The following is a 19844-nucleotide window of genomic DNA, read 5'->3' as shown; positions in this document are numbered from 1 at the left end:
ACCCGAACCTTTATCGGGTTAAGAAGAGTTTTCATTTAGGCCGAAACGGAGGACACGCCCGAGGTGGGCGTCCAACCCTAGATGCTCGCGTAGGCAGCAGGACAAGGGACACACGCGCCTCGCATGCCGGCGGCTCAGCGCGTCGCGGACGCCCGGGGCGCCGGTTTTAGGTCCCGCGCAGTGTGCGATAAGGTGGCGGGAAGTGCGCCGGGAGCGGGGGTCCCGGGAACGGAGCTGGAGGCCGTCACTGTTCCTTCCTTGCCACAGCGCCTCCCGTGACCCTTTGTCTCCAGGACTGCGGGACATGAGCGCGGCCTGGGGCGGGAAGTCGCTGTGCTTCCCGGGTCACGGATGGAGCCGGCGCAGCTCGGGCTCCCTTTCCTTTCTCGAGGGTTTGCTGCTCAGACACCTACCCCGACAGCAGGAGGGGCCCAGGGGCCCAGAAGGTGACGTACACCTCGAGAAGGCCGCTGGCCCGCGGCGAGCCAGGATCGAAGTCCACGTGTGTCAGCGCGGGGCGGAAGCTGGCAGGACCGGGGCCGCCACGGACTGGAAGCTGTGCCAACACACGACTCTCGCTGGGGGGCATTTAAAGAAGGAGGAAGTAAGAACAGGCTAACAGAGCGATGAGACGCAGCGGGGCAGGCCGCGTAGGGGAACGGTCCGCGGCGGCCGGCGACCGCGCGCCTGAAACGCGGGCTCAGAGGGTGTCGGAGTGAACGAAAGCCTCGGTCTTTTCCGCCGACGGGAGACAGACCTGAAGCGCATGGACACAGTGGCTGGTGGCAGAACTCTGGGAAATGGCCTATCTGGAATATCTGAGCCAAAGAAAGTCGGCGTTCCGGACTGACACGAGACAAAGTGCCTGCAGAATAAACTGCCCGACGAGCGTGGAGAGGGTCACAGCTCATGAAAAAGGCTAGACTTGCCAAGAAGACACAGGAATCGGAAATATTTAGATATCTCATAAAATAGCTACCAGATAGGCGATTAAGGATTGCTAGAATTCCAGGGAGAAACTGGTAAGCCCCACAGTCCCGGGGCGATTCCAGCCCAGGTCCCTTGGTTACGGATGCCCGAAGCTGCTAGAACCGCCAAGAGCGCAAGATGGACGAGCCCTGGACCCCCTCGGCTGGGCGCCGAGGGCACTGCAGCCACGGTGACAAGTGGGGACAGCGAGAGGGGGGCAGGGGCTAGACGAACGTGCCGCTGGGGGCGGAGAGGCACCCCCACTCCTGGGACGTTAGGAACTTGCTGCCAAATGTTTATTCGTGAGGTGGGAAATCATGACCGAAACCTAGAAAGTCCCAGAACTGAAGGAAAGTGGAATCGCATGTAGCGCGAGGTGGCAGAGACCCCCAGGGAGAAGGCTGGAGGGAGGCGCCGAGCAGCTGCCTGGGGGCGAGGCCAGGCTTGCACCCGAAGGCAGCTAGGTTAGGTGAGGAAGTGACCTCGAGGGACACAGTTGCAAGTAGTCACACAGTTTGTTTTGTTGTGTTGATTAACGAACTTTGAGCTCTGACGTCATCTTCTGAATTTCTTTCAAAATAAACAAGCTAGTTTCATTTTTGAGAGTCGTAAATACTTTTACAGGATCTGCACAGGCGGGAAGGTCCCGGAGACATCTCCCTGCATAGGGGACAAAGTCTCTGCCCCTCCTGCCTAAGGACCCTCAGGGGACCCTTGGTGGGGCTGGATGGGCCATGAGAGGTGACCTAAAGGACAAGCCCTTCCTTCGGGCCCAGAGGTGGGGCATGGGAGGCAGGGGGGACCAGCAGGGGACATGGGGGTGGCATTAGGTCCCTGGGCTGGGTTGCTGCTGGTGGGGCCTCCCACTAGCGCCTCATCGGCCCTCGGGCCTCCGTGACCGTCCACGGAGGCTGCGCTGCGCCCTGCCCATGGCGCCATGCTACTGTGAGGGCTGCCCACTTGGTCTCGTCTGCCCAGTGGGCCAAGGCTCAGCCTCGGTCACACCTGGAGGACTGCGTCCTTTTCTGCCCAGCGCCACGTACCGGGCTGGTGGCTGACCTTCAGACCTAAGTCCATCTGCAGAGCTGGCCCTGCTCAGCCTCTGACCACCCTAGAGGTTCCAGACACTGGCCTGCAGGGCAGCTGGGACGTTCTGCCATGTCCAGTCTGGGCCCTTCCTCCGACACCCCCGAAATTCGAGGGTCTCCCAGGACTGGGTTCTGCGTCCTCCTTTCTTCTCGTGAACGTGGGATGTCACCCACCCCCTGCACCCCTCACTGCCTGCCAGCATGTCACCTCGAGTTCCAGTGGAAGGGAACAGCCCTCAAGCCACCAACCAGCTCTGGGGACCTCCAGGGCTCCTCACCCTGCCCCCCAACCACCAGTATCTGCGGACCGTCGGTCCTCCTCACACCTCGGAGCCCTCCCCGCCCCGCCACAGACGCCCCCACAGAGCCACTGCGAGGACCCCCATTCTTGCCCCCACCTCCCATGGGCTTGATGATGGCATCCCTGCCCAGCTGTTGCCCAGGTCACTCCGGATGGACACAGAACCTTTCTCCTGGCCCCTCGCCATCCGGTGACCCAGGTGTCCTGCCGGGACTCTCTCCCCAAGCTCCTCCCCCGCCAGGGTCCCGGGCCGGGGTCTCCTTGTTCCCCGTGTCCGTTTGACTGCTGGCTCCACTGGCCAAGTCGTGAGCTTGGGGGCAGAGACCGGCCTGGGCTGGACGGGCACCAGGGCCCCTCTGTGCTGGGAAGGCTGGACCTGGGGAGTCCATGGGGCCAGACAGAGCCGGGGTGGTGGCGGAGCCCTCCAGCATCGGAGAGCCGGTGACACCGGCCTTGCCGCAGGGACCCCGGAGAGCCGCAGGACACTCATCACCGCGATCGTGGAAGAAGCCCCCAAACCATCCCACGTGAGAATCGTGCAAATCTGCGAACGAAACCCCGACTCCGGAGCTGCTCCGAGGTGGCACGCAGCCCCTCTGGGAATGGCCTCACGCAGCGCGCCTCGGGGACCCTGTCTACAGAGTGTCTCCACCGCCTCAGGGCCCCGGGTGGTGGGGAGCCCGCAGGAGCCCCCTGCAGCTCAGGGGCTGACATCTCCTCCCCAGCGCCCCTCCCTACTACTCTGATTCCCACCTGGGCCCAGGCCTCCTGCAGGTAGACCCTCAGCCTAAGGCTCCTGCGGGTTCCCAGCGGGCACGCAGGCGAGCCCTGGGGAGCCCCTGGTCCACGTGGGGGGTGACCCCACCCAGCTCCTCACAGAATTCTGGGCATGGTTCTCCTCTTTTCCTGTTTTCTTCAGAATGACTGCTTAGTGCAGCACTTCTACTAAAAATGTAGGAAGGAATTCACTACTGAAAAAAAGCGATAAACTTTTTCTGCGAATTCGGGGCAGTTCTCCACACCCGGGTGACTTCCCATAACTAGGGCCCTTCCTCTGTGTCGCTGCCCTCGGAGATCCTGGACCGCGACTCCTCCTTGGCTCCGCCCTCCACCGCTATCTTTTCCTCCCGCTCCCAGCGCGCAGACCGGCGGCGGGAGCCAGGACGCGGAGGAGCAGCCCGGGCCGGGAGCGGGGCGCAGGTGAGAGGCGCAGGTGGGGGACTTAACCCGCCGGGAGCGTGCGCGCTGGTGACCGATGCACAGGCCGAGAACTGGGGAGCGCAGCTGAGGGGCGCGCCAGCCGGGCGCGGCCGGGGATGTGGTGGGAGGCTCCAAGGATGGGGGTGAGGCTCGGGATACTGGGGGTTCCAAGTACCCGAGGTCCCCGGCACGCGCGTGGATGGAGCCTGCGGGACACGGGGCGCCCGCCCCTCGCCCGCGCTCGCCACCTCTCGCTGCGGAGACGCGGTGCGCAATGCGCAGCTGGGGTCTGTGGCCAGCGGGCTGCGGGCATAGGGTGCGCCCCAGGGGAGGAGAGAGGCCAGGGGCTGCGCGTCGCTGTGGGGACCTGCGTCTCTCCAGGGCACCCCCAGCTCGGCTCCTGGAGGCGCAGAAAAGTAGCATCTCAGGGTCCCGGGTGTCCCCTGAAGCTGGACCTCGCCCCCTCCCATCCGTGTCCACACCTGGGGCATTTTCCTCTGGGCCCCGCCGGGGCGGCACCCACAGTCGCGCCCGCGCATACACACTTGTGTGCACTCAGAGGCGCACACACCCTTGGACTCAGAAACGCCGTCCAGGGAGAAACGCGGCTCCTGGTTTCTCTCCCCGCGGGGGCGGGGCACTCGCCACGCTTTCGATTTTGGTTTGGCTGGTAGCCATCTGTGAATCCGGTTCCCACCACTGGTTAGTGACCTGCAGGACGAAAGCGCTCTGTGCCACAGGGAGCGGAACCGAAGCCCGCGGGAGACCTGCCTGTCCGCGGGGCTGTGACAGTGAGGGTGCGGGAGATGTGCTTCCAGCGTCAGGGACCAGGGTAGGGGGAGACCAGGTTGCAGTGGGGAGGAGGGTTGTCGCAGGAGGAGGCTTATGGGGGGGGGGCGCGGCGAGGCAAACGGGACAGCGCGAGCCAAGGCTATGATGCGCAGGTTTGCGCGCCTGGCCGGTGGCCTGGGGGATTTTACTGCCCGTCTGTGGTCCCCTCCCGGCCCCTTTCAGGGCTATGGCGACAGGGTTGGTGAAGGGCCAGCGGTCCCCGCTATGAGCAGCCTGCCCATAAGCACGGGAATGCGCATGCGTGGCTGTTACCTGCGTCCCCGCAGCGCGTGAAACCGCTGCGCTCGGGCGCCGTGGGAAGGGAGACCACCCCCCGCAACGACCGCCCCGCCGACCCCGCTCCGTCTTCTGAGGCGCCGGGGTGGGACAGCGCCCCGGCAGCGGCACGCACTTCCGAAGCGTGTCGCAGCTCCCAGGTGCGGACAGCCCCTGAGCCCCAGTCGTCCTGGGCGGCGGCCGGGTCCCCCTACGTGTGCAGATGCGGCCCCTGGGTGGATGATCGAGAGAAATCGGAAATGTCGTCTTCGGTTTTCGCCACCTCCACTCTCCAGGCCCCTGCAGGCCCGTGCGCAGCCTTAATGCAACACGCCCAGACTTCTGCCTGCGGTCCCCACCGCCCTGTCCCCGGCTGCCCCCGTCCCCGCCTCCCCGGTCCCGCTGCCACCCCGCCCCGCAGCCCCGCTGTGAGGACGCCGGTGGAGGGAGCGGAACTGCCAAATGCACAAACGCATTGTAGTCGCATGGGATACTCGGCTCCCTCAGATGGCCGGTCACCCATCCGACCCTCAGAGGTAGCTGGGGGTCTATCCCGTGCCGGTGCGGGGAGAGGGACCTGCCTTACCTGAGCGTCCCGCTAATAAATCATGCAGCACAAGACCCAACATCGTCTCCCTGGGCGGCGGCCAGAGCCCTGAAGCCAGGGCTGCGGTCCAGAACACAAAGCCAGGGCCCTCCCCAGCCCAGTCTGGGCTGGCCCCCGGGGTTCCCCGAGGGCAGGACCAGACCTGCCACCTTCTCCCACCCCACCCCCACCCATGTCTCCCGGGCCTTCAAAGTCATTTGTAAGCCCAGGATGATAGCTTTTCGGGCCTCTTCTTGCAGGCCCCGGGGGACACACACTTCCCTGAGCACCAGCCACCGCGGCTCCGCTGGGCAGCCCTCACCAGGCGCTGCCCTGCGCCACTGGTGGACTCTTCCTAGTACTTCAGGCTGGGGCGGGAGCTCAGGGGCTGGCTTTCTTGTTCCCAGGCAGCCAACCTGACACCTGGTCCCAGCCCAGGGCGACGCTGCCGCCCCCTGCACCAGCCCTCTTCCCTGCCAGGGCTGCAGGCCGGACAAGCAGCTGTTCTCAGCCCGAGTGCACGCACCCCCCCAGACATCCCCAGCGGAGTCTCCCCCAGCCCGTCAGCTCTGTTCTGAGGCCCGAGCCCTCCCAGGCTGATAACCGGGGACCGTGGGGCAGGCCCGGGCACCCACCAATGCTGATGACCCTGCCGGGGGCCCCACGCACCCATCACTGTGAGTGTCGCCGGGGCAGGAGGTCCTTGAGAGGGGCTGCGGAGGACAGTGGCAGGCTGGGTGACCTGCCTCCCCTGTCAGCTCCCAGGCTGCTCAGCCTGGCCGGAGGCCGACGCCACTGCCTCCACCAGGCGGGCCGGGCCAGGCTCAGACGCTTAGAGACCCTGGGCCTGCACTGTGGTTCCACCCAGCGCCTTGCCCCGCAGGCCCTGGCGAAGACGCAACGCTGTCTCTCCACGCTGCCCAGAGTCACAGGAGCTGTGACGGGGGCGGTGGCACCAGCCCAAGGTGGGCACAGTTTGGGTGCGGAGTTCAACCAGAGAATCCCTTTATCTGATTCTGGAACCATCCGGGGGTGTTCACAGAGAGGCAGGACCACAGGGAGAGCCCTCGAGGTGTCTGTCCGTAGCTGAGGGCTGGGCTGCCTGGAGCCCGGGGATGGGGGACGGTTCGGAGAGGGGCAGGGCCTTTGGCCAGTGGGCGGAGAAGCCTGCCTGGGAGCCCTGAGCGGGCGCAGACTGCAGCCTTCCTCAGGGGACACAGTGGAGGATGGCCGAGGGCCATGGTTGCAGAGGTCACTCTGCCCCCGCAGGAGGATGCCGGCTGGTGGGGGGGGGGGTCCTCGACACTTCCTGGCTTAATCGTCTCGTGGTCGTTTCATTGCATAGCAGGACAGCGTGCGTCCACACGGCGCATCCAATGACCGCTACAGACGCGTGCTTGCTATGGCGAGGCCGAAATAGTGCACGAGGTTCTCACACTGAGTCGGTGTAGCCGTCAGGACTTCCGAGGATTCCGGGGTACGAGGCGTCGTGAAGGCTGCAGCGGTCGGGGCTGGCGTGGCTGGCGGGCAGGCAGAACACGCGGGCACCGCGGGCAGGCGGCCGGGCGGGGACTCACAGAGGCTCGGCCGCGCCTGGCCGGCACGTGTCCCTGTAGCCTGGGCCGCCTCCGGGGCTCACCGTGCGGCCTCCGTCCACAGACACGTCCTCCCCAAGTCTGCCCGTGCAGGCCGGCACGTGTCACACAAACACGCCTTGGCCGGGCTCACCTCCTCTAGTCGCGGGCTTCAGGCGAGGAACAAGGCTCACCTTTGACCTGCCCGGCTTGGCCGAGGCGGCCTGCTTTGGGGTGATGGTGTAGCGACCCCAGGGCCGGAGGCGGGGGGTGCTCTGCAGGTCCCCTGAGATAGAGTGCCTTCTGTGTGCAGAGCCTGCGGGAGGCCCTGAGGTGCCGGTGTCGTGTGGGCGTGGTGGGTGGCACCACCCACGGGGGCGGGGCGTGGAGTGGGACCCCGAGGGGGCAGCTGAGCCAGGCTGGGCCGCCGGCCCTGGAGCGAGCCCTGGCAGGCACGGGGGCCGCAGACCAGGGCTGGGGAACGGCTTCCCTGTCTACCAACTCTCCGTCAGCTTTTCTGAGCGTTCGAGGGGCACCTGAAACATGGCTTCCGAATTGTCCGGAGGGACAGACACCCTGCAACGGTCAGGGAGGTATGCGATGAGAAGGTTTCGAGGGGGTGTCTCCTCACGGACACCATGGACCCCGTCTCTCCCGTGTGTCTGGACTGAGGCCTTACGGCCGTCAGTGCTGCTGGGCGTCTCGTGGACACACCAAGCCCCCGATGGGAGCCTCTGCCCCTCGCCCAGTGCCCAGGACACCGGGCTGGCCGCCCAGGGGACCTTCCTGTTCTGGTTACCTGAGGGCAAATCTTCTGCAAGTCCCTGGGGACACCTGCAGGCTTGCTCAGGTGTGCCTTCACCTGCCTCGGCACGGCTGGAGTGGGCCAGCCTCCGCAGGAGGGTGGCCCGCGCCTCAGGCCAAGGGAGAGATGGGCGTGCCCTCTCCGTGGGGCCACAGACTCTGGGGAGGCAGAGGTGGCTGGAGGTGGCGGAGCAGGAAGACTTGTGAGCCCTCCAGTGACTCAAGCGCACAGGTGGCGTCCCTAAGGCCAGGGCATTCTCCAGAGACCACGGGGAGAGAAGCAAGACCCCGCAGAAGCCTTGGCCGGGGACAGGGGGCAGCCTGGGAAGTCTTGGAGGGACATCTGGACACCTGCGGGGGCCTCCGCAGACTGTCCTTGGGCAGAAGGAGACTGGAGATGCAGAGGCCAAGGCCCCCCGCAGAGCCCGGCCAGCGGCCGGAGCGGGGACCACAGAGCGACCATCCCGCTCTCACCCTGCGGCCTGCCACTCAGTGCTCAGCCTGGCCTCGGGCAGGACCGCGCCTGTGTAGGGGTGTCCGCTCAAGCGGGCGCGAGGGGCTCTGGGCCGGGGCCCGGGAGTGACCGTCAGCGATCAGCAAGGACGCCTTTGTGCCTTGATGGCTGCCGGGTGTCATTGCATGTCAGACCTTCCAATTTAAGAAAAGTTATTTTGTAAATATATTCAGGGATAAGACACCAGATCTTATCTGAGTTTCCAGCAAAAGACTCAGCACAGGAAGTTGCAACACCTCGTTGTAGAACCTTCCATCCACGTAAGGTTCTCAGCAACATTTAATGGGTAGGAGGAGCTGTTGATACTGGTCCTAGAGACTGTTGACAGCCAAGGAAACCAGACCGGCTGCCAGCAGCCCTCCCCCGACTGTGAAATCCCCGCCCCATGACACTTTCTGAGCAAGTTCAGGCGGGACCAGACCAGACCAGGGCGGTCACCCGGTCACCGAGTCCCTGGTTCCAGGGGAAGAGTTGATTAAAATGACACTGATGTTCAGAGCGATGAGTGAGCACCTGCCTTCCTGGGCACCAAAGTGACCAGCCAGGGGGGCCGTGTGGCCCACGGGGGTGCCTCAGTGAGGGGGCAGGGCGTGCCGCCTAGTCGATGCCGATGCCTCGGGCACACACAACCCGCCTCCTCCCTCCCGGAAGAAGGCAAAACTGAACCTTGTCACACACCACTTGCAAAATGACCTTGATGTGGATTCGGGATTCGAAGATAAAGAGATCAAACTGGGCCACCCATGGATTCTCCACAGTCTGGGAGGCCCTTTTAAAGGACACTTAAAACAAACAAGAAACACGTTTAAAACAAAACCTTGAGGCTCTCAAGGAAAAGATGGGACAGGACTCATGTGGAGTCCTTTTATTCCAGAAACAACCAAGGGACAGATGACCAGCAGGGCACACTTCTGCCTCGTGGATGACAGTTTGTTTCTTTAAAACACGGAAGTCTTACAATCCTGCAAGGAGAGAACAGAAAACCCTAGAAAAATGGGCAAAAGGTTTGCAAAGGCCTGGCAAGGTCGCAAAAGCAGCCCTGCCCACCGGACCCAGGGGAGCCTGTCATACAGGGGACAAGAGAGGACGGAGACCAGGGTCAGTGGTCAGGAGCCTGGTGAGGCGGGACTGGGGGATGGGGCAGGGGGCTAAGCGGGGCCACCGGCTCTACCTGGTCAGACCCCCAGGGGACTTGAGAAGCAGCCATCGGAACTCAGAATGGGGCGCCCTGCGGCTGGGCCAGGCGGAGGCCCTCCTTCCCAAGGTCACTCTCCTTGCTCAGCCCAGGGCCTGTAGGGTCAGGATCCAGCCTGGTCACCGATGGCCCCGAGCTCCTGGGGACCATCACATCCCAAGTTTGCTCTGCACTCAGCCCTCTGCCCATCCCCCAGAACTGGAATAAACAGTCAGAATCAGCTAAATTAAAAACCAAAGGGTCCCAACTCTATGACATTCTGGAAGACGCAAAACTACGGAGACAGTAAGGAGACCAGTGGGTGCCAGGGGCCTGGGGGGATGGGCAGAGCACAGCGGGTCCAGGGCGGTGGCGCTTCTCTGTGTGACACCGTAATGGTGTGCAAGGGTCATCACGCGGCTGCCCGAGCCCACGGGAGGCACCCCCCCCCACCCCGCAGCTGTAGCCAGCGACCACATCGCCGTTGGCTCTTCGGCTGTCGGCGCCGCTGGCGAGGGCGAGGGGGTCGCGGCCGGGGTGGGCCGCGTGGGACTTCCCTCCACTTCCCGCCCAGCTTTTCTGTAAGCCTAAAACTGCCGAAAAACAGAACGTACTTTTTTTTTTTCATCATAGGGCAACGAATGGTCCAGTAGGCGATTTTAAAGCACTTTTAAACAGTTTAAAGTAATTGAGATAAATGTCACATTTAAGGGCGGAGGAGGCGGTCAGGGCATTGGGATCGCAGCCCACGAGAACGCCTCGGGAAGTCGCTTCTGGTCGATAAGAGCGAATCTGGCAAGTGGCCCATCCAAGTGTCTCCTAAAGGGGCTGCAAGACAAAGCGGCAGGGCCCAGGCATGGGATGCAGGAGCCAGGGAGGGACCGGCCGTCCCAAGCTGCCCTAGGTCACTCAGACCCTCCACGGCCCGAGCTCACGCCATCCGGGCAGTTGCATGTTTTAGCATAGGACTGAAAGGGTACACCGCCCGACGTAAACGGGGTTCTCCCAGTGACTTGCTCCCTGACCAGTCTGGTCCCCTTTGCTCGACAGTGGCCAGCACTGCCCAGTGGAAAGGCACAGGGAGGGGAGGAGGGGCACACCGCGCGGAGCAGAGTCTAGCACAGACGGGGGCCGGGGGCACCCTGGCACCGATGGCAGGAGCTCGGGGACCCCGCCGGCCCCTGGCATGTCTGCGGCCACCCACACAGCGGCCCTAGAGGCCTCTGACTCATCGGCCTCCTTTCCTCCAGGGAGGGTCCCAAGAACCACCAGGAGGACTAGGGACCCCTGCCGGCCATGCGGACCTCCACGCCCTTCCTCCCGACACCCCTGATGCTCTGGGCCCTCCTGCTCATCGCAGTCTCCCCGAGCGCTCAGACAGGAAGTAAGTCTCGAGGTCCCACCCTCTCTCCAGGGGAGCAGACGCAGGGCAGGCTCCGGCAGGGGAGCCCTGCCGGTGAATGTCTTGAGGTCCAGCCATCACCCGTGTGTGCGCCGGTTCCCTCCACACAGAATGGGACAACCCCACCTGCACCGAGGGCGTGGTCTCTGTGTCCAGGGGCGAGCCTGCCGTGATGACCTGCTACATCTCCAATCCCTTCTCCCAAGTCAACATCTGCATGATGGTCCCCGGGGGCTGTGAGCCCATCTTCTGGGAAGTGCCCCAAGGACGCTTCTCCCGGGGCAGGTGGCATCTCTGGATTGATGGAGGCGTGGCGCAGCTGGAGACGGAGGAAGCCCAGGACACCCAGGCAGGACAGTACAAGTGGCAACTGGTGGGAGGCCAGAGAAATATTGTATTCACCACCCTGAACGTTTCAGGTGCGGGGAGGGGCTGGGGCGGGGGGCGGGGCGAGGGCGAGGGGCGGGGCGAGGGGCGGGGCATCTGCACTCCCCAGCTGCAGCGCCTTGAGCATGGATTTGCCCAAAGCACAGAGGGCAGGACTCCGCCTATACCCAGCAGTCGCCCGCAGGCCCCTCACCTTGTCCAGCACCTCCCCCCGCCCCGCAGCCTGTCCTGGACGCTGTCCACCTCCAGGGCCCAGCACGCTGCCCCAGACCAGACTCCTCTCCTGCCGGCCGCCTGGGTTCACCGCTCGCTGCCTCCAGCGGTCACTTCTCCGTCCCCCACCCCCCACACACACACTTCTGTGCCGGCCTCCATGTCCCTAAGCTCCTGTCCCCTGTCCGCCGCAGACTCCGATCCCGTCCCTCTCTAAAACTGCCCTCCTCCGTCGCGGCAAAGCACCCCAAGTGTGCGCCGCCCCCTAGCCGGCTTCTAATCCGGTGTGATGCCTGAGCTCTGATGGCAGGGAGCCACCGCGGGGGGCGGGGGGGGGCAGGGCCTGAGCGGGGCCCGCGAGCCCTGGCGGCTCCTGAGCCCGGGTCTCGTCTGCTCTCCTTGACAGAGCCCTGGGAGCCGCCCTTCACGCCGTCGCCCCCGGGTAGGTGCCTCGTCCATCCTCCTCCAGAGCCGCAGGTCAGGGCGTCTCGGGCAAGGCCGGCCCGGGGCGGGGGGGGGGGGGGGGGGGCGGGGGGGTGTCCGCGAACCCTGCCCACTTCCCTGCCCGCTCTCCCGCCCCCGGCTCTCCGGCCACAGGGTGCTGTGCCGTCCCTCTCCGGGCTTGCTGGGGGCCGTGCTAGTGGTGGGTGACGGGCTGCCTGCTTCCTGCAGCCCCGGGGACACTCCACGACCCGCTCGAGGCCCAGTACCACGGCCGGCCCCAGGGCCGGCTGCAGAGCCAGCACCAGGTGTCCCTGGCCCTCATCCTCACTGCCCTCTTCATCCTGGGGCTTGGAGTGCTGCTCTGGTGCCGAAGACGCCGCTCGCCACAGGTCCAGCTGGTCCCACAGGTGGGGGCTCCCGGCCCGGTCTGGGAGTGGGGGTTGGGAGCGAGCTGGGTGAGGCTAGGACACCGCATGGACACTCGGCCCCGTGAGCTTGCACCCATGTGGCTAAGGGGGGGTGGTGTGCAGGGGCCCGAGAGCGGAGGCCCTCCACCAGACGACCCTAGCAGGGCCTGGCCCCCAAGCCCTCACAGCGTCCCCAGGACACCCTGGAGGGCAGCTTGGAGGGTGGGCGGGGGCTGGACTTCCAGGAGACCCAGGATGCGTGGCTGGTGCTGTGTGTGCAGGTGTGTGTGAGCGCGTGTGCTACACGGGCGTGTCTGAGCGTGCACACACGTTTCCTCGCCCACCCTCATCCCGCCCCTGATTCCCCTCCCCCCAGACGAGTTGGTCCTGAGCTGAGGAAGGAGTGGACGCTAGCCAGGAGCGTGAAGAAGCATACCTGGCGTCCAGGACGCCCCCTGCGGCCCCGCCCCGATGGGGCCACTAGCACCGGGTGGTCACGGGCCCAGCAGGGAGCCTTGCTGGCTCACTCCACCCGTCTGGCTGACATGTCCCCGAGGTGGTAGACGGACCAGGACCCTCCCCAGCCTGCTGGCAGGGGACCCGCCCAGTGTGCCGGCTCTTCGGCCAGAGTTGGGGAGGCGTGTGCCCTGTGAAGACGGCGGGGCCCGAGGCCTGGCTGGGCTTCCCCTGGTCACCCACACCAGGGACGGGGCACAGGCCCTTCCCCACCTCCGACTTCAGTGCCTTCTCCCGGCTCCGTCTCCCAGCTCTGTCTCCCAGCTCCGTCTCCCAGCCACCAAGCAGGGGGACCTCTCAGGGCCTTGCCCTCCCGCCGCCTCCATCCTGCTCCCCGGGGGAGCTGCCCGCCCCTCGGAGACGTCCTCGTTTCTGACTCTGAGCAAAAGCAAGTTTGGAGGCCCCTCCTGCCAGTGGTCACCGGCCAGGATGGGGGGTCAGAGGCCTGAGATGGGGCGCCGGCCACCGCCGCCACCAGGGGGCGCCGCTCTGGGAAAGAGGCGGGGCAAGTGCTGCGGGCAGGACCTGAGCCCAACAACCCCCTCCCCCCGCCCCCCGCCCGCCGCCGGCGTGCGTCCGAAGTCTTCGTGATCACCGCTGTGGACCTTGACTTGTAGATATATTTTAATAGCAAAAAATCTTTATTGACTTTTATAACAAAATCATTTTTAAAAACAGAAGAAGCCCCCCTCTGGAAGTACTACTCCAATGCTTTGAAAAACATTCGTAACACTAATCCAATAAAAATAATGCAATTAACAAAGCATCAGATGAGCCGGGAAATACAAATTTTGTCAATGGGAAAATACATAGAAATCTAATCTAAAAGAAGCTGCTTCGTGTGTTAAACCTCTCTAAGGCAACCGAGAGGCAGTCCTCTGCAGGTCCCCTCTCCTGCATGGGCCCCGCCTGGGGCCCCAGGTCCTATCTCTGTGGCCTTCGCACGTCCCGGGGGCCCGGAATGGGCGCATGCGAATGTCTCGGTTAAAACGAGCGTCAGCCGCCACAGCTGGGTCTGTGCCCCCAGGGGGCCAGCCGGTCGGACTCGATGCGCACAGCACCTGAGACCTCCTGCTTTGGGGGCCTTGTTGCCTGAAACAGTGCGAAAGTTTTGCTGTGTCTAAAGGTCATTTTAATCCTGAGATCGTGGCGGGGGGGGGGGGGCGCAAAGTCCTTCCGCCCCAGCACACACCCCCCTCCCCCACCCCCGGGGCAGGAGGCGGGACTGAGGGGCTGCGTCTGGGCCTCTCACTGCACCCATCCTCCCTGCATCTGTCTGTGTCTGGAGGGTCGAGCTCCGGGGCTCACAGCACCCGGCCGGCCCCTCCCCCTCCTTCCCCCCTGCAGCGCCCACGCCGCAGGGAGCGGCCGCAGGGTGGGCTGGGTTTCTGGGCATAAATCAGGTCCCGGTAGGAAGTGGCCCAGGGGCTTGATCAGGCGGCGGGAACCTGACCTCACTGCACCCAGGGGCCCCCTCTTCTCCGATCTCCCCTCCCCCGATGTTCCCTGTGTGGACGTGGGAGGGATGGGGGACCAGGACAACCAGCCACCCTGCTGGCACCCAGAGGGGTGGAGCGGGAGCACCGGGGCACTCCCCCTAGCCGCTGCAGTACCTCCCAGGAAGCCCTCCCAGAGGGCCTCCCACCAGTTACCACCAGCCACCTCCCTGCCTGCCTCCGCAGGAGGTGACCTTTCACTGAGGCTTTGGGGGCGGCACCTTCCAGGTGATGGCGAGGAACTGGGTGCTGCAGACAGGAAGAGCCTCTGCAGGCCCATGAGAAGGGGCCCTGTCTCCCCTGTCGCTGGGTCTGCAGTGGGCGGAGTGGCAGCGAGCATGGCCCTGCAGTGGCCCCTGCTCCCCGTGCTCCTCGGGCTGGCTGGTGCCCTGCAGGGCGCCACCCCAGGTAAGCTCTTCCAACGGTCCCTGGTCCCTCGTCGCGTCCCCCACTGCGCCCTCCTCCGTGCACTCGGTGTCCCCAGCCCCGCTCGAGCCTGCGGACACCCCTTCCCAGGAGCGGGGAGTTGGGGATGCAGAGTGTGACTCTCCCGCAGAGCCCGTCACACAACGGCCAGCACCAGCGTTGGTGACATCTGGGTGCAGAACCCCCACACTCTGATCTCTCTCTCCACCTGAATGTCAGGGACTTTCGACAACCTTTGTCATGAGAGGGCTTCGTCGCTTAGTTTGCTTTTTCGAACTGCCCTCTACGCGAAGTTCTGCAGTCAGACGGGGGACCGGGTGGGCCGCGAAGCGGGGCTCGGCAGGCGGATTCTTGTGCCAGAAAAACGGGAGCCACAGAACTCGGTCTGTTGCTGAGGGTTGGATTGCGTTGAAGGAGGTCCGTGTTTGTGACAGAAGCCGGGCCTGCTGGGACCGGGCGGACGGGGGGCGTTTCTGGGTGTCCCACGGACAGGTCAGGACGCGACGGCCAAGTGAGCCACTGGAAACGGTGGGGAAACTGAGGCAGCCAGTCGGAACAGTGCCTCCAGCTGTCTTGGGGACTGTCGTTCAGAGGGAGAAGGTGCAGAGCTGGGGAGAGCAGGCAGTGCTGCCCAACGAGGGAGAAGCCCAGCTCCGTGCTCCGACCCCCACCCTGCATGCAGAGGCCGCGGGCAGTCCCGCCTCTGCGGACCCTTTGGCGCTTGCACACACACCAGGGAGCCGGTGCCCTCGGCTGCTCCCGGCTCCCACGGGCACCCGGTCTGCAGTGGGGCCTCCCTTTCCCGCCACCTCCCCTGCAGGGGGGAGGAGTCTCTGCCCCTCCGGCCAGGCTGGTGGTGACAGTGGCAGGTCCCTCCTGCAGAGGTGTGGCAGTCCCCCTCCTACACGATTGTCCCAGAGAGGGGCTCCATCAGCATCACCTGCTCCACACGTGAGCCTCTCCATGGCGTCTACCTGAAGCAAAGTCACTGGCCCAAGCTGGACAACGTGATTTACTACGAGGACGGGAAGGAGCCCACCGTGGATGAGCGGTTCAGGGGCCGGGTCACCTTCTCGGGGTCACAGCACAACCTGACCATCCACATGCACCACCTGCAGCCAGCCGACGCCGGCACCTACATCTGCCAGGTCATCGTGCAGGATGAGGGCTGGGGTCCCGGCACCTTGGTCGTGGTGACAGGTAGGGGAGCACCCACCCCGAGACCACTCCGGCCGCCTGCTGGCCCGGCCGGGCTCCGCCTGCCCCCATCCGGGCACCTCTCCTCCACACTTGCCAGAGTCGTCCCTTCCAGCTCCAGCCTGCCTCCTCCAGGGAGTCCCCTGGATTGCCCCTTACCTCGGGGCCCCTTCCTGCCCTGAATCCCGAAGGCACTCATGGACTCCCCGACTTGCCAAGTGTGACCCTCTGTTCCTTCTTTCCAGACACATGCCAGGAGACCCAGCCGACACACCCTGCCTTACTCGTGGCCCTGGCTATGGGCTTCTTCCACATTGGGCTGGGGCTGGGGGCTCTGTGTGTGTTGATGAGGACAAAGGTCAGTGTGACCCCCTAGCCATCTCCCGTGTCCCTATAAGCCATCTCCTCTCAGGGAGCAGGGAGGAAAGGCGAGCGGTTAAGCCCTGGTGTCCGTGAGCCCCCTCTCTCAGGGTCCCCGAGAGCTCCCAGAGTCTAAGGTGGGGGGAATCCCGGCACTGGGCCTCAGGGAGTCTGGGGGAGTCGAGGAGGGGTGCAGGGGCAGGCACGGGGCTGGGACGTGTCCTGGCCAGACGTCTGGGGGGGAGTAAGAGGAGGCCCAGAGAGTGTGATGCCTGGGTGTGACTGAGCGGGCACACGTGTGTGAGCACGTGTGTGTGTGAGCACGTGTGTGTGCAAGGGAGGGTGAGGGCGGTGGGCTTGAAATCAGTGTGTGAACGTGCGTGAGCTTGTGCCAGAGACGGAAGGGGAAGGGGCAGCAGAGACAGTCAGCCCGGCCCTGGTCACTCAGCTGTTTGCCCAGCTCTGTCCCCTGGCACCAGCCCAGGCCACTCCCCATCCAGGTCTCTGGGGCGAGGTCACTGCCATCCCCCACCCCCACCACTGCCCCCTCGCCCAGGCCAGGGGCAGCTCAGGAGACCCGGGATCCGGGAGGCCCCTCGTGAACTGGCTTCGTGCCGGCCTAGCCCTGTGGCGGGAGGGGGCGGCCGCGTTCGACAGACGGGTTTTATTTTTCAGATCAAGAAACTCTGCAGGAAGAAGGACGAGCACCAGGTGTGTGTGGTCTACGAGGACATGTCCTGCAGCCGCCGCAGCTGCATGTCCTCCTCTAACCCGTACCAGTGAGCGGGCGGCCCCTGGCCCATGGCTGGGGCCAGCCCTCCCGGCGCCCCCTACGGGAAGTCCTCCTCGCCTGCCACCCCCCCTCCAAGCCGCCCTGCTCACCCCGCTCACCCTGGCACGTCGGAGCCGCCAGGGAGAAAGCCCCTCTGTCCTTCTGCTGCTTGTCCCTCACGGGGTGGGAGTTGGCTTCTCTGTCGGATGGGCTTGAGGCCCGGGCAGTGGGCAGCCTGGCAGAGGGCGGGGGCAGCCTTGCCACCAATAAAGTGTGCTCCTCCTCCCCCGACTTCAGTGACCTCTTCTCGAGCAGACCTGGGCCCCTCGAGGCTCACGTTCTGGGCAGGACAGCCTCTCCAGGAGGGGACAGCCTCTGGGGCCGTGTCCACCTCAGAGGGCAGGGCCGGAGGGATGGCCAGCCTCAGAGACAGGCAGCAGGAAAGAGGAGTCAGCAAAACATCCCCGAGAGCTGGTTAGGGATGGAACTGTTGTCACTGACCCAAGAAACAGGTGGAGTGAGTGGCAGGAGAAGAAGCCCCCGGAAGGAAAGAGGAAGAGGGGACCCCGAGAGGCACAGGTAGAAGGGACCCCTCCACTGGGGGCCTGGGGCAGAGGGGGTGACGATGGCACGCCCAGGGTAGGGAAAGCACCCTCATTAAAGAGCCTGAGCCTGGGCAGCCCAGGGACTAGCGCCTCAAAAGCAGAGAGAACCGCACAACTCAGGTGACGTCAGGCTTCTCAGGGGCAGCTCTGAATTCAGGAAGACAGTGGAGTGATTCCCTCAAGCATCGGACGGAAAAGCGGAAAAGCGTTGGGCAGGCAGGGGGCGGGGCACAGGGATGACCGGCAGCAGGAGAGGGTGTCGGGTCTCAGAGGAGGGCAGGGGTGGGCCTGGGGCATCCGCGGCCCGGCTCTGGCCAGGACGAAGCGTGGATGGCTCGCTCGCCTTGGCCCCTGCGAACACAGGGGGCCCGGAAGTCCTGGTCTTCCAGGCTTTCAGCAGAGGGAAAAGGGGCGGCCCTGGCGGCGGCGGCAGCAGCGTGAGGTTGTTGGGGGGGGGGGCGGGGCGCGGCTCTGGCGTGGGTGAGCGCAGAGGCCCCCCCCCCACCAACTTCACACCTCCCGCCCCCACCACAGAGCTGCGGCAGGGGGGTGTCTGAAAGAGATCCACACTCACTTCCTGCGGCCGCCAGAGCAGAGCACTACAAGGTGGCGCCTTAATTAGAACGAGGCACTTATTTGCCCACAATTCCCAAGGCCAGAAGTTCAAAGTTAAGGCCCGGTGGGTTCCTTCTGGAAGCTTGTGGTCTCCTCACTCTGAAGAGCAGAGGGGCCCCTTCCCGGGTCTGCAGGGCTCGTCCCTGTTTCTCCTCTTATAAACACAGTCAGTCGCACCGGATTTAGGGCCAGCCAGGGCGGCCTCGCCTTAGCGTGACCAAGATTCCATTCACAGGTTCTGGGTGGGCGTGAATTTGGGGGTACACCATTCACCCCAGTATACTATGTCCCTCTCAGACAGGCATCAAACGCTTCGGCCTGAATGCAGGGCTGCTGCATGGCAAAGTCAGCTGGCCCTCAGCGGGGTGGGGCACGCGGGGGCCCCCCCGCCTCCGCCTGGGAGGTGATGGGAAGCGGATTGGGGGCCAGGGTATGGGGGGGCAGACCTGACCCCAAGTCACGGGCTCCTCTCAGGCTGCCACACTGAGGGTCCACTGAGGCCACCGCCGGCCCCTGTCCCCTGCGGGGACTTCCGGCCCTGCCACACACTGCATTTGCTGTGAGTCAGCTTGGGGTCCCCTAGGGCAGGGACACGCACCCAGTTCAGAGAAAGTGGGTGCTCAGCGGGAGGAACAAGCTGGGCATGACTGACCGATGTCCGTGGGGCCACAATCAGCTGGGAGTCCTGAGGGCGGGACCAGGAGCAGTGGGTCCTTGTTCCTGCGAACGAGTGACTTTTGCGTCCACCCACGGATGCTGACTGAGCGGCCCCTACACAGGTCTGGGTGCTGGGGCCACAGTGGTGAGTAGGCCAACGAGGGCTCCTGCCCCCAGGGAGCGGGCACCCTGGGAGGCAGTCGGAGATCAGGAGCAGAGCCAGGGACGGCGCCCACCATTGGGCTCCCCTGTGTCTGGGGCCTGGCAGGAGTGCAGGGGGGGAGGGGAGGTGGGACAGGTAGCACGGGGTGGGGGGAGGCAGGTCACACACTCACTCTGGGAGGGCGGGGGGCAGGGTGACCCACCGAGGGGATAACAGGGTCTCTCCGGCTGGGGCCAAGGGCGGCAGTGGGCAGTGAATCTGCCCAGGACAGCAGTGCAGGGAGCAGATGGAGGCTGAGGGCCATGAGAACGGGCAGCGGTCAGTTCCGGACAGCCGCTGCATGTGGGTGTCCTGGGAGGAGGGCTTCGGATGGACACTGGGCAGTGGCGGGGGCCAAAGTCCCTCGGCCCCCTCCCCGACGGGTCAGCCTGCAGGCCCAGGGCACAGCAGGCCCCCCGCCCCCGCCCGCTCCCTGGTGCAGAGCTGTGTGAGGTGCTGTGAACTGCCCCAGGCGCCCTCTGCTTGACAGAGGCTGCGGCGAGGCTGTGGTCCGGCTGGGGGGAAGGAAGGAGCTGCCAGACCTCCGGCACTGCCCACCGGCTTCTCACGGACCGCAGTCCTGCTCAGCCCTGGCCCCCAGCCTCCCCCCGTCCTGCCCCCTCTTCTGGTGGTCCTCCCACTCAGCCCCCCAACACCCGTAACAGCACCAGTGGCACCCACATCCGGTGTGCTTCACAGCCCTAAATCAGGTAACCAGGTGGGAAGTGAAATATGCTCTCCCACAAACCACGGCTCCAGCAAACACATGCCCACAGCCGCCTGCAGCGCGGGCCCCGCTCAAGCCCCCGCTTCTGGGGGCGCAGCTCA

The 19844-nt window shown here is 65.0% G+C and overlaps 2 protein-coding genes across 6 annotated transcripts; both read left to right on the top strand.

The window, feature by feature from the left end:
* Positions 1 to 3467: 3467 nt before the first annotated feature.
* Positions 3468 to 13452, top strand: SECTM1 (secreted and transmembrane 1). 5 transcript variants are annotated; one of them, XM_016132995.2, is made up of 6 exons: positions 3468 to 3558; positions 10568 to 10701; positions 10926 to 11138; positions 11726 to 11761; positions 11992 to 12170; positions 12547 to 13452. In XM_016132995.2, the coding sequence occupies exons 2-6, from the start codon at positions 10614 to 10616 to the stop codon at positions 12559 to 12561; spliced, it is 531 nt and encodes a 176-aa protein (XP_015988481.1). In that variant the 5' UTR covers positions 3468 to 3558; positions 10568 to 10613; the 3' UTR covers positions 12562 to 13452. The 5 variants fall into 5 exon arrangements, with proteins under 5 accessions (XP_015988481.1, XP_015988477.1, XP_015988480.1 ...); XM_016132991.2 differs by having other exon boundaries at positions 10830 to 11138; XM_016132994.2 differs by lacking the exon at positions 3468 to 3558 and adding an exon at positions 3942 to 4390 and having other exon boundaries at positions 10830 to 11138.
* Positions 13453 to 14161: 709 nt separating this feature from the next.
* On the top strand, positions 14162 to 17228 carry CD7 (CD7 molecule). Its single transcript, XM_016132997.2, has 4 exons — positions 14162 to 14590; positions 15491 to 15808; positions 16051 to 16163; positions 16841 to 17228. The coding sequence occupies exons 1-4, from the start codon at positions 14212 to 14214 to the stop codon at positions 16946 to 16948; spliced, it is 918 nt and encodes a 305-aa protein (XP_015988483.2). The 5' UTR covers positions 14162 to 14211; the 3' UTR covers positions 16949 to 17228.
* Positions 17229 to 19844: the final 2616 nt, after the last annotated feature.

The sequence above is a fragment of the Rousettus aegyptiacus genome, unplaced genomic scaffold, assembly GCF_014176215.1.
Source record: "Rousettus aegyptiacus isolate mRouAeg1 unplaced genomic scaffold, mRouAeg1.p scaffold_m13_p_6, whole genome shotgun sequence".
Lineage (NCBI taxonomy): Eukaryota > Metazoa > Chordata > Mammalia > Chiroptera > Pteropodidae > Rousettus > Rousettus aegyptiacus.
Note: the sequence above shows the minus strand (reverse complement) of the source record. Positions and strands in the feature narration are given on the sequence as shown.

Bases quoted from the DNA above. Each gene is read 5' to 3' on its own strand.
- SECTM1 (XM_016132991.2), top strand. From the start codon at position 10,614: ATGCGGACCTCCACGCCCTTCCTCCCGACACCCCTGATGCTCTGGGCC. The intron at 10,702-10,829 runs GTAAGTCTCGAG...CCCTCCACACAG, and splicing joins CCCGAGCGCTCAGACAGGAA to AATGGGACAACCCCACCTGC. The intron at 11,762-11,991 runs GTAGGTGCCTCG...TGCTTCCTGCAG, and splicing joins CTTCACGCCGTCGCCCCCGG to CCCCGGGGACACTCCACGAC.
- CD7 (XM_016132997.2), top strand. From the start codon at position 14,212: ATGGGGGACCAGGACAACCAGCCACCCTGCTGGCACCCAGAGGGGTGG. The intron at 14,591-15,490 runs GTAAGCTCTTCC...TCCCTCCTGCAG, and splicing joins CCTGCAGGGCGCCACCCCAG to AGGTGTGGCAGTCCCCCTCC. The intron at 15,809-16,050 runs GTAGGGGAGCAC...CCTTCTTTCCAG, and splicing joins CACCTTGGTCGTGGTGACAG to ACACATGCCAGGAGACCCAG.